Raw genomic sequence first — 17,679 nt, 5'->3', positions numbered from 1 at the left:
GTTTTAGAACTCAATCTTAAAGGTTTGTTAATTAAAAAATAAGTTACGTTATAGCATGCACTTCATATATTACTTTTCGCCAATAACATCAATTTTTTTGATAAGTTTATTTTTAATGCTTTATCAAAATCGTTAGTTGCATAAAGTGTTCAAGTTAGAGTATAATTGCTCTAAACTCCTTCTAAAAATAAAATTTTGTTCCTTAGAGAAAATTATTCCAAGAAAGTGCGTTTAGTGAGGAATTTTGTAACTTAAAATATTGTCTACACTAATTGATTAGCATAATAAGTCACTCTCTCGAATCATTAAGATTGTGCCATAAAACGTGAAGATCCGATAATTAGATCAAAAGTTATTCAAATTGGTCCGTTTTTAGGGGGGGGGGAGTACTGTGCCCAAATCCTTTCCAAAATCATTGAGAAACGTTGCAAAATGAATTCGAAAATTTCTTCAAAATGCTTAACATCTAAATCAATAGCAGCAATTAATCAAACTTGCCTAGTATAGGAAAATTATTATCTTTGTCTAAGAAAGTTAGTTCAGCAATAATAAGTACAGAATATGATTCGAGATATTTATGTTTAAACCTGAGAACACGCATATATACCTCGCGTTCTGAAAAAAAAATAATTTAACTCACTTATTCAAAGGTTGCTTCAGTCGTATCTTGATCAACATTATCAATATACAACAGTTATTTTGACAATAGTGGGTTTTAATGTCGTATAAAAATTGTCAATTCTTATGCTGCATCTAATTTTAATTCAATTGAAGTTAAGAGTGACATAATTGATCTAAACCCTTCTAAAAATAAAACTTTGTGAACACAAACTGCCTCCAAAATCAATGAAAAATAGTGCAAAATGAATTACGGAATTTCTTCAAAATTCTCAACCTGTAATCTATATACAGCAACAATTAATCAAGCCTGTTTAATATATATATATAACTGCATTCATTTTGTGTATAAAAAGTAATTCAGAAGTGCTAAGTACATGATACGACACATTTATGTAAAAGCCCAAGATCTCGCAAATATGCATCTTGCATTCTAAAAGAAATTAAATTGCTTAGTTAAAAGATATTAATTGCTTCCTGTCGAATCTTGAGGTTAGAACTTAATCATTCCGCTCTGATTTGTATTTAATTACTCAAATGAAGTATTTCCACCTCTCTCACTTTGTGGATGGATAAATAAAGATTTATTCCTTTAATCAGAAATGGCAACAGTTTAACAGAGTGGTTTTTGTGTGAAGAAAATGAGAAAATAAATTGCATTTAAGGAAACTCATTTCAATTATGTTTATAAGAGATTTGGATGATTTAGTTCTGTTCAAGAAACATCTAAGTTGTATAAATCGTAATAATTAAAATATATACTTAATTGTGATGCATTATATAGTGGGGAAAAAATACTCATAACGAAAAAATGAATCCACAACTCAAATTCATTATAAAACCTCTATGCTCCCCTTAAAAAAACGTAGCACACGAAGAAAGAATTCTGATAAAATTACCATTCTGTATGGTAATGACATTTCTGAAAAAAAAAACATAATTCTGGTTAATAAAAACGAAATATACGATATTTAAGCCATTCATTTTGTAATTTTTCCATTAATATGGTAATGGCTAACGGAAAATTCTGTTTTTCAAAATTATAATTATTATTAGCACACATTTTGGGAAAAATAATTCAAAGCTGCAAAGTAAATTTAACAGAATAAATGATTTTTATGCCATGCCTTATTGGCATTCCGTTTTTATTTGAATTTAAATGCTCAAATAAATGTTTCGCTGATATTTCTCCTTCTACTGCTAATTTTTTTAACTTAAAATTCTAAATCAAAAACTGTCTATTAATAAGTAAGGAAAAGGAAATTTTCTGAATGTTGCTGCAAGTATGATTTTTTTTCTTTCTTAATTATTCTAGCAGTATTCAATATTCTCTAGTAGTATTCAATAAATTTTTTCCTTCCTAATTGTTTCTTTCTAGTAGTATTCAATAAATTATTCCTTTCCTAATTATTCCTCACTAGTGGTATTCAATAAATTAGTTCTTTTCTAATTATGTTTTCAACGGGTATTTAATAAATTATTCTTTACTTATTATTTCTTGGAATTGGTATTCGATAAAATAATTTTTTTCTTAATTATTTCCCTCTAGTGGTATTCAGTAAATTATTTATTTCCTAATTATTCCTCTCTACTGGTATTCAATAAATTAGTTCCTTCCTAATTATGTTTTTCTAGAGATATTCAATAAATTAGTTCTTTCCTAATTATTCCTCTCTACTGGTATTCAATAAATTAGTTCTTTCCTAATTATTCCTCTCTACTGGTATTCAATAAATTAGTTCTTTCCTAATTATGTTTTTCTAGAGATATTCAATAAATTATTTCTTCTTTAACTATTTCTTTCTAATGGTATTCAATAAATTAGTTCTTTCCTAATTATTTTTTTTCTAATGATATTTCAAAACTATTTTTCCTAATTAGTTCTTGATTGCGCTATTCCAAAAATAATTTCTTTCTTAATCATTTCGTTTCAGGCAAGACCAAAGCTTATAGTTTATTTGATTCTTAATGTGATTCCCACATGGTATTGAAATGTTTATAAATAAAATTTACACGAATTTATAAGTGATCCGAAATGTCAGTGATCCGAAACGAAGTGATCCAAAATGTCGGTGATCCGAAACGTTGGTGATCCGAAATGAAGTGATCCGAAATGTCGGTGATCCGAAATGAAGTGATCCGAAATGAAGCGATCCAAAACGTCGGTGATCCGAAATGAAGTGATCCGAAATGTCGGTGATCCGAAATGTCGGTGATCCGAAATGAAGTGATCCGAAATGTCAGTGATCCGAAATGAAGTGATCCAAAATGTCGTTGATCCGAAATGAAGTGATCCGAAACGTCGGTGATCCGAAATGTCGGTGATCCGAAATAAAGTGATCCGAAATGTCGGTGATCGGAAAGGAAGTAATCCAGGATAAAGGAAGTTAACGAGTGTATCGAGTTGAAGATAGAGCAGTCGGATACGAATACATATCTACTTCTCTTTTGATTCGTTTTTTTCTTTAATTTTCTCTCTAAAACAATTTTACTGGGTTCAAATTTAGTCAAATTGTATTAAATACTATTGTACATAAAGCTGCATTTTTAATTGAAAATAATAAAATAAAAAATTTAAAAAAAAGTAAATAAAAATCAATAACTTTCAAGTGAATTTATGCATATATCTATAGATGAAAAGTGTTTTAAATAAAAATTAAAGTAGATCGTGTATGGAAATCGTTATTTGAAGAAAACTTCATTTAAAGTGCGTCAAAGCTTATTTTATCAATATCTGCAACTTAGTTTTTTGGGGGTAAATTCTAATGTATGGGTATTATTGAATTATGTTAAGTTTTAAATACATGACAGTAGTTGGTTTAACTATACTAAGGGGGGTTTGATGTATCTATATTATATAAAACGCTAATACGTATGTATCAATAAAACCGATAATATTTCTTTTCTCACGTTGGCAACAGCTTTCATTTTTAATTGATAGGATTCGGCGCGCAAGAGCACGTAGTGAGCATCATATGGCTAATCTATATTATATAAAACGCTAATACGTTTTAATTGATAGGCTTCGGCGTGCAAGAGCACGTAGTGAGCATCATATTTCTAATCGGGTGAATTCTCACCGAATTATCAAAAAAATTCTCACAAAATTATCTCACGAAATTATTAAAGACTTTAAAACAAAACTTACAACAGTTACTTTTCTCAACAACTGAAATTTAGAATAGTGTGATTAAGAAAAATATGCGAACTGTTTGCAATTTCTAATTAATATTGAAATGCACAGGTTTAGAATTTTCTACAGTAAAAAGTTTTTGGAACTTCTAGTGTTCAAAAAAGTATATACAAAAACTAGACGTTAAGAACGTATCCAATGAGCGAGCAAAGCGAGCATCGGATTACGAAGCAATCCGAAATGAACTGCGAAAACAGTTTCGGGGGTTGGCGAGCGCCAGCGAGCAGGGGGCGAAGCCTCCTAGTTCAATTTAAAACATAACACAAAAATAAAGTTAAAAAAAACTAGAAAAAAACTATCTAAACAGAATTTTTTTTAAAAAACATTTTAAAATTATTCAGCAACTGTATAACTATAATATTGTGTTCTAATGTCGTGATCGAAATTCTAATGTATGCGTATTATTGAAATATGTTAAGTTTTAAATACATAACAGTAGTTGGTTTAACTATACTAAGGGGGGTTTGATATATTCAATTTAAAACACAACACAAAAATAAAGTTAAAAAAACTGGAAAAAAACTAACTAAACAGAATTTTTAAAAAAAAAAACAGTTTAAAATTATTCAACAACTGTATAACTATTACAATTAATGCAACTATTGCAATCACAATAACTATTACAACTAATAACAATTCTAAAAAAAATCAAAACTGTTTAAAAAATCAGTAAAAACAAAGTAATTGAAAGAAAAATTTAAAAGGTAATTTTAAGGGTAAGCAAAAATATTTCTTTCTTGCATTTTATATTTAGAAACACACAGCATCACCCTTAATTTCTTAGCATTGTTACAAGTATAAAATTAGAGAGGAGATTTCTGGGAAAAAATATATTTTTCAAAAATATTTATCTGCGAAATTGATAAAAAAGAGATTGTATTAAAAGTTCCTAAATTAGATTTAGTTTATATCTCCTGAAAAAAAAATTTTTTAGCTTAAGAAAACACAATTGATTCGAAAATTAACCAAAAAATAGGCAGTACTAATCATTAAGTCTCGAATTTTTACATTGATTAAACATAGATACATTAAAGAGTAGGTACTCGAAATAAATTCTGGTAAATATCATTACCTGCAACACAAAAAAAACTCCCTATTTGTGAGTTTTTGCTTCATTCAAAATAAAAGTATTTTCAGGATACATCATTACTAGCTCATTATAAAAACTGCATATGATGCATTATTTCCTCAAGATTGCTTCTATATGCTTTTGTTATTGTTAAAAACGAAAAAAAAGGTGAATTTATGCCCACGAAACTACTTTCTAAGGGAAAACAGTGAAAAGAAATAACCGGTACCAAAAATAAAAGCTATTAAAAGCTGAAATAATCGATTCACCTAAAAGGCGAAGCATTTGGTTTGAAATACATTCAAACCGCTCAAAGATTTTTTGAGAAAAGCATCTGTTTTTTATTGTAATTCTATATTTCCCGAATTAAAGTCCTTAATATTCTTCCAGAAAATGTATAAATTGCTTTTTAACTTTTTTTCGGAGAAAAATACAATGGAATTAAAACAGTGTTCAATGGAATTAAATCAGTACATCAATTTAAAGTGTTGTACTTAATGTTCACATTGATTTCAAAATGAATAATTTTCTTTCTAAAAAGAATCAAACAATGTAAAGAATGCTTCAAAAGTATAGTAGTCGAAAAAATGAGGAAGTAGAAAATACTCTCCTTAATTCTGTAGAAATGTATGATTTTAAAATAAGATATGCTTTCTCAAATTCAATTTGTGGGTGTTAAATAATGTTAACTTATAGAGTATATGTATGCTCCATATTTTCGTCCTTTATAGTGTTTGTCAGAAAGGAATTTAAAAAATAAAGTATGTAAATTTGTGTACAACAACTAATATTAAAACACGTGAAAAAGGAAATAGCCATTTGAATCTAGAGAAAATTTATTTAGGAAGGTGAGATTAAAAACATTGACTAATCATATTAATTTGTTTCTTAGGATCATTCTACAAATCATCTCTGTTATTTCAGACAATCAAACGGGTTTTGTTGTTTCTGTTTCTTTTTCTCTATTAAGTGCTTGTCAGATATCAATAGCGTTCTTTCTTTTTTTTTTTAACTTGCAAAACGTATGTGATTTTTCTCCCTTAAGATTCGAAAAATTATTATATTGTATATTGAGATTGGAAATTATGGAACACTTGATATATATTTTTAATGTTTTGCATTTCAGTATATACATAGTAAATATACTGTATGCAGCAAATGATGTACTGATTTTATTGTATATTTCATATCCATTATACTTCATCACTTTATTCATATGGATTATATTATAAGCAACAATACTTGTGCTCTGTAAAAAAATTTATAATCATATTGCGGTAAGAAGTACCGGCACTCAGGTTGCTGTTCTTCTTACTGCAAAATCCATTTTCACCGGAACCGTTTTTATGGAACAGATATATCGCAATTTTTAACAAAAAAGTACCGTAAAACCACTGAATCACTGTAATTAGATAAATATTACTGTAAAAATTAGGGTATAATATTTTACGGTTAAAATGATTTTATGGATGATGCACCTAAAGTGCTAGTACTCTAGCCCGTAATTTGATCCGGAATTACTTACAATGCACTGTTAGAAATGTCTTAGAAAAATGGTTAAATGGCAATTAATTTCATTGTTATTTTACTATATTCAAACAAAACGGTCAAATAACCATAAATAAGATGGTATTTTAACTGTCAAACGAGAGAAGAACCATTTATTAACTGCCTTAACCTAATACTGTTAAATAATCACAATTTTATCCCACCAACTAGTTCAGATAACTGAAGCCAGTTAGTTCCTTGCAGATGGGTAGATAATATATCTAAGAGGGCTAATCTCTCATTTTGGAGTCAGAGCGTTCACTCCACAATATTTCCTCTATTCCCCTGAACACATAACAATCGAACACGATACTCTTATTTGCACAGATAATAGCACCATAAACCAGCTGATCTCTATCCAAGGTTTAGTTAAATATGTTTTTGACGGTTTTGAACCCATGCTATTTGTAAAAGGTTAAAATACCGAATAGTTTTGAATTCATGTTTTTATTTTAACCATACTAGTTGCAAACGGTTTCAAAACCGTGGAGATAAAAAAAAAGGTTTTTTGCTTTAAAATTTACGGTTCATTGGGTAGACAGACTGCTGCCGGCAATTTTATCTTAATTTTAGAATTGAAATTCTAACAGTGTGTGCAGCAATATCATATTATCCGTAACGCAAACACAGCATTATTCCTTTTCACTCCGAAGATTACATTCTCTGTTTAAGGTGCGTTTTACGTCACACCTTATACAGAGTATCCAGGACAGTTTTTCTAAAGGCAAAAAAAATAGTAGCTACCAGCAAAATGTCTCAGAAATACCAAGATTTATTACAAGTTATAACATAATTGCCTCTTATCTTGGAAAAATTAAGTAGTGGATAATTAGAAGTGGATTGCGTTTATGTTTTTAAGAAAACATAATTGCAAAACTTCGCACAAGCATATACATTTGCCATAACTTGCTTTTGCTATAACTGTTGATAAGTTTTCTAATCATGGATATTTTATCCTTTCCGATGACAGGCTAAAACTTAATTGTTTCTGGAGTAGCTTTTTTTTTCGGGGGGGGGAGGGGGAGTGCGAATAGATCTGGTAGTGTTCTGATGTATATCTTTTGTATATGTTACTTTAGTGATAAATAATATAATTCATGATAGTTATGTAACAATAACTGAAACATGTAACAATAAGTAAAATACTATCTTTTAAAATTTCAGTTTAATGTGTATCATATCTTAGGCATACATGGAGAAAGAATTTCTGATAAAATTAATTGAATGTTTAGCAAAGATATTTCTGGCAAAAAGAAATTCTAGTAATAAAACCTAAATATATGGTATTTAAAGGGTCTGTAGGCTGGTCTGTAGGGCATAGACTCCTGCCTAAGAGATCGTGGGTTCAGTCTCCGCCGACCAAAACCTCCCCGCGTAGTAAATGGTGACTGGTCCTACCTTAACAAAACTATGGAGGTACTAAATTGGAAATGGCTGGTTCTCTGATTCAGGTCAAAATTACGATCTATGGATGAAAGAATGGATGTATGAATAGGTCTCCCCTGTAAAATGGGCTGTGACGAGTGTGTGTGGCTGAAACTGTTTCCTAGGTCATGGATGGCACCACTGAAAAACAAGAAACGCATCATCAGCCTTAAATTCGCTTGATTTCACGAAGCAGACTTGCTAGTACATTTGTGTATTGTGCTAGACTTGCTAGTGTATTTGCAAGTGGTATTAGAAACATCAACAAGAAACCATTCATTTGGTAACTCTTCCGTTCATATGGTAACGGTTTACCAGAAATTCTCGTTTTTAAAATTATGGTTCTTATTACCACAGATTTAGTAAAAAATACAAAACGGGAAAATAAATTTAGCCGAACAAATGGTTAACATGTTTTAATGTATCTTGATATAAAATCCAAGTTCTACATTATTTACCAAATTTTGACGCACAATTTCAAACAAAATCCACTTATTAATTTTACCAAAATCATTACCCAAGCGATTCGGTGAAAAAAATTTGTGATTTTCGCTGTTCCCATGCAGCGGGAAACACGGTACATTTTACTGTATTCTTGTAGTTTTTTTCTCTGTATATCAATCAATATTGATAAATCTTAAGTATATGTCATTATCTGATGTTGTAAGTAATATTATAAGATATCTTGTAGAAGTATCTAAAATAAAATATAATCTCTTTATTTTTTTCTTCCAGCTGGGAGATCTCCTCGTCAGTTTAATGTATGTTCCCCGTACAAGTGAACTGACCATCGGCATAATCAAGGCCCGGAAACTCAAAGCTAAAGACATCACAGGAGCGTCCGGTAAGTTCCATTTCTTTTGGACATCTAATCAGTTCTCGTTAAGGGGGGCCCCCGTCTCCGCCCTTGTCAACCGGAGGGCCCACTTCCGACAGCAGATGGATCACCTTTATGCTCAACAGCCTGGATCTTTATTTTGTTCTTTAACAGTCAGCCACTCCTGCCCTCAGCTGTCATTAGTGAAAACAATGGTCTTTGCAGGGCATTTAGAAAGAGTCATTTGTTTTGGGTCTTGAAAGGTACTAATTGTTTCATATTTCCGCACACAGATTCATTAGGGTAAAGTAGGCGTAGCGTAAAAGGCGACGTCTAGGTTTCCAGAAGCTTTTCAATAGGCAGGCTCTGGATTTGATGTATAGAAGAGTTTGAAGGTTTTTGTTGTCAATTAAAAACTTTTGAAGGTCGTTTCGTTCATTTAAGGACTGAATAGGAAAAGAAGTGTATTTATATTTAAAACATAAGGTTTAAATTTACCAGATGCAAAATGGGCAGAAATAAACTTTGATAAATAACTTTGTAATCGTTTCTTCAAAAAAAAAAAATATAGATTTTATATTACACAGATATATTCTACCCATATACCTGTGTATTAAAAAAACCGAAGTAATATCTTGTTTAGATGATGAGAAAAGGTACATCGAAAAAGGTAAGTTGTAGCTCAATTGGCTGGACTGACTCCCCTTAAATTTCCTAACATTTCAAAATAACAACATTATTTTTTAGATAAAGCACGAATTTTCATTTATGTTATTCAACAAAATTCCTATTTTATTTGCGCAAAATAAAATCTGAGATTATTTTCTGAAACTATAATTAGTGCAGAAAATTCAACGGTACAATTTGCTTTGACCAGTTTGTAAGCAAGAAACCTTATAAATTCTATAGATTAACTTTTGGCTGAATCTATTGAATCCCAGTTAAATGAAATAAATTAGGTTTTGTAAGGGAAGAAAATTGAAGCTTTTATCCATCTCTGTCCATTGGGGAAATTGAACTCACAAATGTTTAATCCTCCTCTGATAATCGATTTCATCCTTTGATCACTTAATCTTTCTGACTCCTTGATTTCCTTGCTGATAACTAATCAAGTAGACAAGCAACTTGGTTAAAAATAAAGAAAATTTATTTCAGTGCTATGGACCCCATTATTTTTTAACAAATTACACCATTTCATGAAGTTTAAAAAGTTGTTTTATTTTTAATGGATTCATTTAACGGATTCATTTTTTTTTCTTTTTGGATTCATTTTCAAAAATTATACACAGAATGTACGCAGTTTTGAAACTTAATGTCCCAATTTTAAAGGTATACTAATACTATTTCATTCATATTGAGATCTGATTCAACGCATTAGATAAATCAAACAAAGCAACTAGATTTACCAAAGCATACCATAAATTCATATTACATTATTTCAATCTAAAAACCTATAACCTTAGAAAATTCATATTTTTAATTTTCATGTGCCTGTTTTAGACTTCAATACAGGTATTTTAAAGGATCTAATTAGTTTTTATTTCGCTGAAAAAGCACGCTAAAAAAACTGACCACTTTGAGTAATTTTTGATCTTAACACTCGGATCCTCACGTTCTAAATCTCAAAATGGTTTGACAGGGAGACCTCAAATTAATTCGTGTAGACCAGTGTTTCCCAAAGTGTGGTACGCGTACCGCCAGGGGTACGGGTACAGTTTAGAGGAGGTATGCTTTCTTATTCGTAATATCTTGCAAACAAATGAAAATTTTAAAAAATTTTATTCAAAAACAAATCTAGCCATGAAAATTTACGATTGCGTATTTTTCTATTGGCTATTTTTTTTGCAGAGTTAACAGTTAATATTTAATGGTGTCAACAGCCAGTTGTGATTCTTAGCTTTAGTGCAATTTTTTTTATAGTAAAAAGTACATTCATTATTTTATTAGTGGTACACAGCGTTACGAAAAATTTAGAAAGGGAATACAAAAGTCATAAGTTTTGGAAACACTGGTGTAGACGATATTATAAATTACGAAATCAGACACAAAAACGTATTTTCTTTCTTTCTTTATATATAAAAAATTGGGCACCTGGGCCGCGCAAAAGGCCCATATCCCATACATCATGAAATAGTATAAAAAGTTAAAATAAAAGACATTTTGAGTTCAGCAGTCTATGGGGTGGCTGTTACAGGGAGACAAGCTCCTTTCTTGTATAACTGAAAGAAAATGAAAATAATAAGAACAACTTGCTGTAATCTGTGGATGGCTGTAGTTTGATTGTCAACGTGAAGTAACATAGGTCAGGATTTCAGTAGTATTGGTAAAGTGTTTGATGCTGTGGACTATTGGTACTTTGGATTATTGATGCAGACCATAGATGCTGGAATTGAAGACTATTATTTGTGCTGATAGTTGTGGTATGAGTCGTCGGAGGTGAAATAAGCGACTATTGGTCTTAGTTTATCGTCTTTTTTACAGTTCTCGAAGTTAAAGATCTGATTGAAGTTGGCTGTGCTGCCTTTTATGGCTTTGTCGTAGAAGTCTGCATTTAATTTGTGTATATATTCGGATAGAAACGGAATTTTGAGATCTTTATGGATATTTGAATTACGTATGAACCATCTGGCACGGGTGATCTTTCTGAGTATTTTATTTGACATTGGTTGAACTTTTTCATTAGGTGTTCGGGTATAATAGTCCAGGCAGGTGAAGCATATGTAAATATAGGTCGGATCATGGAGGTGTATAGTAATTTTATAGTTTTTAGTGAGACGTTTTGGTTATAGATGAGAAGTTGGATGATATTAACTGCTGCTTTGTCTGTTATATTTTTAATGTGGTCGCTCCAAGTGAGTTTACTATTAATTATGAGTCCAAGGTACTTTGCTCTCTTAACTATTGGGATTTGAATGTTGAACAGTTTCGGTTTGCATTGAGGTAAAATTTTAATTCTTCTAAAACGTATTTTCTATGAATAAATATACCTTTTTTTCGATGATTTCTCATTTCTGAAATCTCCAGATTCCTCTATTTCGAACCCCAAAATATAGGGGGTAGTCGCAATCTGGTAAATATGATCCCAATAGTTCCCTGCCTCATGTTATGCATTGGGGATCAGGAGGAGTTGTTTAATAAAATGTATTTTAAAAAAAAGTAGTTTCCTCACAAGAACGCTCCAAAGTTTGGACCCCTTAATGTTAATTTTACTTTTTGTGTATTTCGCTATATCTCAAGAATGTTTGAACGGAATTGAAAAATTTTTGCACAAAATTATAAAGTTCGTTTGTCTAACGATAAATTCAAAACAGATTTTAAATACTATAATAAAAAGATTATCAGCAAAAAAACAGATTTTAAAAAAACATTTATTATTTTTATTACATTATTTAATAATGGTCGACAAAATTTTGAATTATAAAGCATACAATTTTTTGCATCATTTTAAAGGATGTAATTCTACAAAGTAAAATACTAAAATTTGATCGAAATTGGTTGAATAATTCATAAAACATTTAATTTCAAGAATATTATATTTTCAAAATTTGATTTCTCAAGAATTTGCTCAAATTTTTTATTTTGCCTTGTAAAATTATTTTCTTTAAAATGATGAAAAAAATTTTGTACCTTATGATCCTAATTTTGTTAGACCATTATTTATTAAATAAAATAATAAAAAATAATTAATCTTTGCTAAAAGTAATATTTTGCATGGAATTATCTTTAGATAAACGAATTTTATAATTGTACGCCAAAAATTTTCAATTACGTTGAAAATTTTTCGAGATATAACGAAATGCGCAAAAGTAAAATTAACATTAAGAACTTTGAAGCGCTCTCCTGACTAAACTAATGGGACCATATTTCCCAGATTACGGCTACCCCAGAATGCGGCTATTTTGGGTTTCAGAAATCTGATCCCGTCGAAGAAAAGGCATGTTTATTCCAAAAAAATTCGTTTTTATGTGATTTGTCTAATTTCTTAACATGAACTTATTAATTAGCATATTTGAGGTAACCCCTTTGAGACATTTAGATTGAGTCATAGAACGTTAAGATCCTATTATTAGATCAAAAATTATTCAGGGTGCACCATTTTCTGTTTTTTTCTTTTTGGCGCACTGTGCAGTCTTTTTTTTTTTCGTAATTTCTTTAACTTATTCGAAATTTTACTTAGGATTTTAAATTTTTTCCATGAGTTTATTGACACAATCAGGGACATTTTTTTTAAATTCAAGCAATTTTGTGAAACAAATGCAAATAAAATGTTATAATTTTTTCTTTAGAATGTTGAAATTTGAAGACAAAAATGAGATACTTTGACATTTTGCGAAAAATATAAAAGTCATAAATATCATATTAATGATTTGAAGTTTTTACAATTAAATATTCTGAATGTGATATGATTTGAAGTTTAGGCAATTAAATATTCTCTTTTTTAGACCACACTAGCTCAAAGAAATTTAAAAGAAAAATATTTTTTTAATAAAATATAATTTTTCAATAAAATATATTTTTTTAATAAAATATAATTTTTTGAATTTTTAAAAGAATTAAAGAATTCATACTTTAAATCATTTCAGTGTTTTTGCTGTAACTTTGAAAGTTTACATCTTACACTTGGTGCCAAATTGCAGGAAAAAAAGCAGGTCATGATATATTCTTTTCAAAAAATTTAAATTTTTAAAGGGAAAAATCCTCTAGACCATTTACGAATCCCAAAAAGTTCTATATTCTATGATAGCACACGATTACGTAAAATAAATCTCGCAAAATAGTCTGACGTGAATGTTTCAGTGAATTTTTTTATCAGCTGAAAAAAACAGTTTCTGATATTTTGAGCAACTGTGTGTTTTTATATCACACGAGCATTTTCTTGCAATTTTCGGAGAAAAGTGATGATACGATTGCGCTTACGATTTGTTTTCCGGCATTGTTTCTAATAATTTTTATCGTGTGAAATCCGTATAGGTGCCATCTGTAAGACCATCAACTTCAAAACAAATCAAACCAAGAATGAACTTGCTTGTAACCGTTTGTACACAATCATGTTTATTACCTAAATTTAATTTTTAGTAATATCGTAGCAGAGATCCAGGGGGCGCTACCGAGATCATTAATCATTTACGTTACGTCACTTATTAAATTTTGGCACCAAGAATCGCGTTTCAGTTGCTTTGAGAACAAAAGGATGAGAACAATAATTCATTCGAATTCGACTGAATTGATATTTTAATCGTATGAGGCGAGTTGTTTTTTAAGCATGTTTGGATATTGCTGGAAAATATCTACAGTTTGTTTTGTATCTACACGTTAAAGTTAAAAAAACACATTTAAGTTACATATTAAGCATGCTTAATATGGTAAAGTGAATGGTAATTAGTGGTATGGTAATTAGCATGCTTAAAATGGTAAAGTGAATTTCGATGTTCTAAAATCGATATTGTGACTCTGAATTTATTTATCACGTACAATAATTGTTTTTGAATCAAACAATATTTGTTTCCAATTATTTTTATTACTTTAAATGTTTCGATTGTTGCACTGGTGTTCAAAATTAGGAGAATTTGCATTTGTTGAATTTCCTGGAAACAGCTAAGCGAAATGTAAAAATACTGCTTTGATCCAAAGATGTAAATCTTGTGTGTTGAATACATATGCTTATGTGTGTGTGTTGACGGTGTTAGTAAATGACTTAGTAATAGATTTTATAAGCAAGCATGGCGCAATTTGCATTTTATTTGTTTGCACATTTCACCAAATTTATTGCGTTTTTTTTCTTTTCCTTTTGCAATCTACTCCAGTATATAAATACAACATTGTATGTAACATTAAAGTTACTTATATAATTTAGCTATAAGAGGTGTTGATGTATAAGAGAGCGTATTAACGTATTAACCCGTGTTAACGTATAAGAAAGCCATCCGTGAGATACTATAAGGCAGAACAACTACTGGAACTAACCAAAGCTTTCCTCAAATCTCAATGGGACTTTAAACCAGAAGAGCTTGTAAACTAAAAACTGATGCCTTTAATCTGACTACTTATAACTCGTCCTTTAAACTTGTAATCTTGTCTGTCTATGTTTTGTGAATACTTGTACTTTTATTCTCTGTTTTGCTTGTTCAATAAAGAGCTTGAGGACCTCCCGGTCAGAGGGTGTTCTGCTGCTATCGGTTGGCTGCACTTTGTCTGCAGTCGGGTTGCACTGCAGACCATTGGTTTTTGGCTATAGCTTGTCTGGCCTCCTCTGCCTTTCGGATAAAATTTTTTTGTCCTGCTCAACTTGGGGCCTTGTCTTGTGTCCGCGAACTGCTAGGTATTCTCTAGCTGTTTGTGGTTGCCTTTGCTTCGGAAAAGCATCAAAATTTGGCGTATGGGCCTATTTGTCTAGGTCACGACAATAATTTCCTTATTTAATTTAGCGAATTAGTCACCCATACTAAAAGCTATTGAGCTTCAAAAATGGATAAGCCATTTACAGGATTTCCAAATCAATTCTACTAACTTACCTTGCCGTGTCCAAAAATATTGTAGCGTACTAATCCCGTACTGTAAATATAACAGTATTATACTTTCAAAACATTTTTAAAATTTATAACCACCATTAACTGAAATTGTTTTTTTTTAGATATTAAAATTCGATCCTTTAATTTATTTTAAGGTAATATCAATTTAGATATGCATAATAAATATTTAGCTATAAAGTTTTGAATATTTCATGCGTAAGTTATTAAAGTTTATAGTTTACACATTCATTTTAAAAACTTTTGTATTTTTATACATAATAGAGATTTTATTATTAAATCCCTCAAATAGAATTTTTCCACCAAAAAAATAATTCTTTAAAGAAAGAATTATGCTATTAAACCGTTTCATATTCAACTATATCATAAAAAATAAGCGCAGCTTAAAAAAATGCAGTAATGTTATGTTTAAAGCCAAAATTTCCATGCCTTTTTAATTGTTAGATTATTTTTAGATCATTATAATAAAATATATTTTCCCTACAACTCTCTAAAACGAAAGTTCCCAAGTCCATTTTGAACTAACAATTGTTCCATTTAGTGCCTAATGGTGGATTTTAGCCTGTGGCGCAGAGATAGCTGAAGTTTTTTGAAACATTTAACAGTAGCAGTTTCAACGAATTGTTACGACTCCTGTGAATGTCTAGAAAGAGATTTAAGCTCGTTTTTAGGGAAAAACTTTTTTTCCCGTTCTTCTTAATGTTGCGTCAAAAAAGATCGAGGAAAAATATTTTTTTAAGAAACTATAACTTGAATGGAAAAAAATAAGCAAACAAAAGAAGCAAATAAAGTCATAGTTTATTTTTGAAGCAAATTAAATATACTTTCCATTTAAACTTATGTAAAGGTTAATGTTTTCGTGCGAATTCAGGAAAATATCATGCGATTTAATCTTTCTTACAACTTTAATGTTTATTGCATTAAATCACTTAAGATTGTTGATTATTACTTGTAGTGCTTTCGAAATTATTTGAAATGTTTAAATTAAAAGTAAAAGTTATTTAATATTCTATCTATGAAACAAACAATTTTTATAATTCCTTAGAAACAAGAGATTTTTAAGACTAGAGATTTAGTTTAACTGCTTATGGAAAAAAAAACAAGTAAAAATATAAAGATATTAAATAATTTGCAATAAGTTAATATTTGTATTTTATTACTAACGGTAATCACACAGGGGAAGAATTTTTTTTTCTGGTACGTAAGATTTTTCAATGGATTTTGAATATCGGTTTCTCACTCCATACTGCAGTTTTTTTAAGTGACATTTTTAGTATATTTTTTTCGAAAGGAACGAGTATATATATAACATCGATATATATAACAGGGAGTCGCATAAATGTTTCTGCAAATTTCTGGGGAAGTTAGGGTTTAAATTGTATAGAACCCTACCCTAAAATGCCATCATACGCCGCTGGGAACACCTCCCTATTTTGAGCTGTTTCTTCGTGCGCAACAGGTCGTAATAGGGAAGTGACCCTACCCGTGAACAACGACATTTACAGGCTCTGATTATTGTGTAATTTTAATACTGATGATGTGCTCTAACTTTTCTAGAAAATTGTCGCAACCCTTCGACCCCTTGTAATATACGAGTATAACGTTTTTATATTTGTTCATTTCTACAAAAATATAGACTAAAAATTTCATTTACAAAAGAAACTGTAGCTTAGAGAAAGAAACCAATTACAGATTTTAAATCCTTACACCAGATCTTACACCTTACAATAGTCAAGAGCAAGTATTTCCATAAATGCAACAAACAATTTGTTTATCAGTGTCATCAGTGCAAATAAAATTAAAGCATTCATATTTACATCGTAAATGACTTTTCTAAATATTACAGACAGTAGTTTTAATCGCATTAATTCAATTTATTTATAATTTTTCTGCTCACAGATTATAGCAAACTAAAGAAGAACTTAAACGCAAAATTATTCTATTTTAATTTGAATTGAAAAGTATATAAAAAATACAGGACATAGCTGACAACATGTATGAAATTTTCGTAAGGTTTTGTATTTACGTTTAAGGTTTTGTATTCACGTTTATGCGCAGTTCAGTTCTTGGATTTAGAAATTTTATTTAAAATGATTTGAATTACCATTATATATATAAATAAATTACCCCTAGAATTAAGAATAAACTGTATCATAAATAATTTCACATATTACCATTATATATCTAAATAAATTACCCCTAGAATTAAGAATAAACTGTATCATAAACAATTTCACATATACATGCATAAAAATTTTGCATCAGCAAAATAAAATTATGAGAATTTTATTTTAAAAAAAAGTAAGCCTCACAGCTTTTTTACTAAATATGCGTATTTTACCTTTATAGAGAACATATACAAGTATAAATTAATTGCATTCTAAAGTTAATTTTCCTCAGCTGACGACAAGATGGCTGGTGGCGAGGAAGTTTAACGAAGGAGTTCACTTTTTATAGGCGAAGAAAGTAAAAACACGTAAAA

At 29.8% G+C, this 17,679-nt stretch overlaps 1 protein-coding gene across 3 annotated transcripts in view; it reads left to right on the top strand.

Moving 5' to 3' along the window:
- Syt7 (Synaptotagmin 7) overlaps nt 1-17,679 on the top strand; it is a 202,186-nt gene that overhangs the window by 179,372 nt on the left and 5,135 nt on the right. For all 3 annotated transcript variants that reach the window (XM_087149979.1, XM_087149978.1, XM_087149980.1), the window contains one exon: nt 8,589-8,697. In XM_087149979.1, the coding sequence (XP_087006105.1) occupies nt 8,589-8,697 (109 nt within the window). The remainder of the gene's footprint in view (nt 1-8,588; nt 8,698-17,679) is intronic.

This window comes from Parasteatoda tepidariorum, chromosome 8 (assembly GCF_982258835.1).
Source record: "Parasteatoda tepidariorum strain Cologne lab strain chromosome 8, Ptep-v5.0, whole genome shotgun sequence".
Classification (NCBI taxonomy): domain Eukaryota; kingdom Metazoa; phylum Arthropoda; class Arachnida; order Araneae; family Theridiidae; genus Parasteatoda; species Parasteatoda tepidariorum.
Note: the sequence above shows the minus strand (reverse complement) of the source record. Positions and strands in the feature narration are given on the sequence as shown.